At 53.0% G+C, this 649-nt stretch overlaps 1 protein-coding gene across 1 annotated transcript in view; it reads left to right on the top strand.

Moving 5' to 3' along the window:
• Positions 1–38: 38 nt before the first annotated feature.
• LOC129111490 (ribonuclease inhibitor-like) overlaps positions 39–649 on the top strand; it is a 16,153-nt gene continuing 15,542 nt past the window's right edge. Inside the window, exon 1 of the mRNA XM_054623460.1 lies at positions 39–646. Coding sequence (XP_054479435.1) covers positions 39–646 — 608 coding nt within the window. The remainder of the gene's footprint in view (positions 647–649) is intronic.

Below are 649 nucleotides of genomic sequence, written 5' to 3'. Positions count from 1 at the left end.
CGTCGGTAGAACTACAAACTAAGGGCCATGACCTAGCGATGGGAGATGTTGAGGCCATATTGGGGCGGTGCCTGGACGCACCCAGAGTCACAAAGATCTGGCAGACTGCGGGGGTCCCACCACTCACAAGCACGGCCCATCCTTTCGGCTCGTACAGAGCTGCAATTTGGGGAGAGCTGAGAAGAAAATTCCCCACTCCAGTAAACAAAGGGGCGGTGGCATCTTGTAAATGGCAGCCTCAAGAGATCCCGTCAGCATATCTATCCAGAGCACAGGTCATTTGGCAAGCGGCGTTCAGAGAGCCATATGACTTCTCGGGTACTACACTTACGCTCTGGCGTACGATGGTCGTATCAGGTCTCCCAGCGACTGTAAAAACCAAACTCCTCGGAATAGTGGGTCTAGATGAGATGGCTCCGCCAGCGTGGGAAGCCCAGCTTCGCCACTATCTGTCCAAGCACATGGAGGGAGAAGAAGACATGGACACGGAGCTAAAAGACCTACAGAGACAACTCCTTAGAAAACAGCTCAAAGAACAAGACACAGCGCAGGCTGAGAAGAAAGCGAAAGCCAAACAAATGGCGCAGACTACCGGAGTCGAAGGACAGCTCCAGGCGATAGGTGCTCAGATAATGGCTCTACAAATGCA

This window comes from Anoplopoma fimbria, chromosome 22, assembly GCF_027596085.1.
Source record: "Anoplopoma fimbria isolate UVic2021 breed Golden Eagle Sablefish chromosome 22, Afim_UVic_2022, whole genome shotgun sequence".
Lineage (NCBI taxonomy): Eukaryota > Metazoa > Chordata > Actinopteri > Perciformes > Anoplopomatidae > Anoplopoma > Anoplopoma fimbria.
This window is presented reverse-complemented; position numbering and strand designations above follow the sequence as displayed.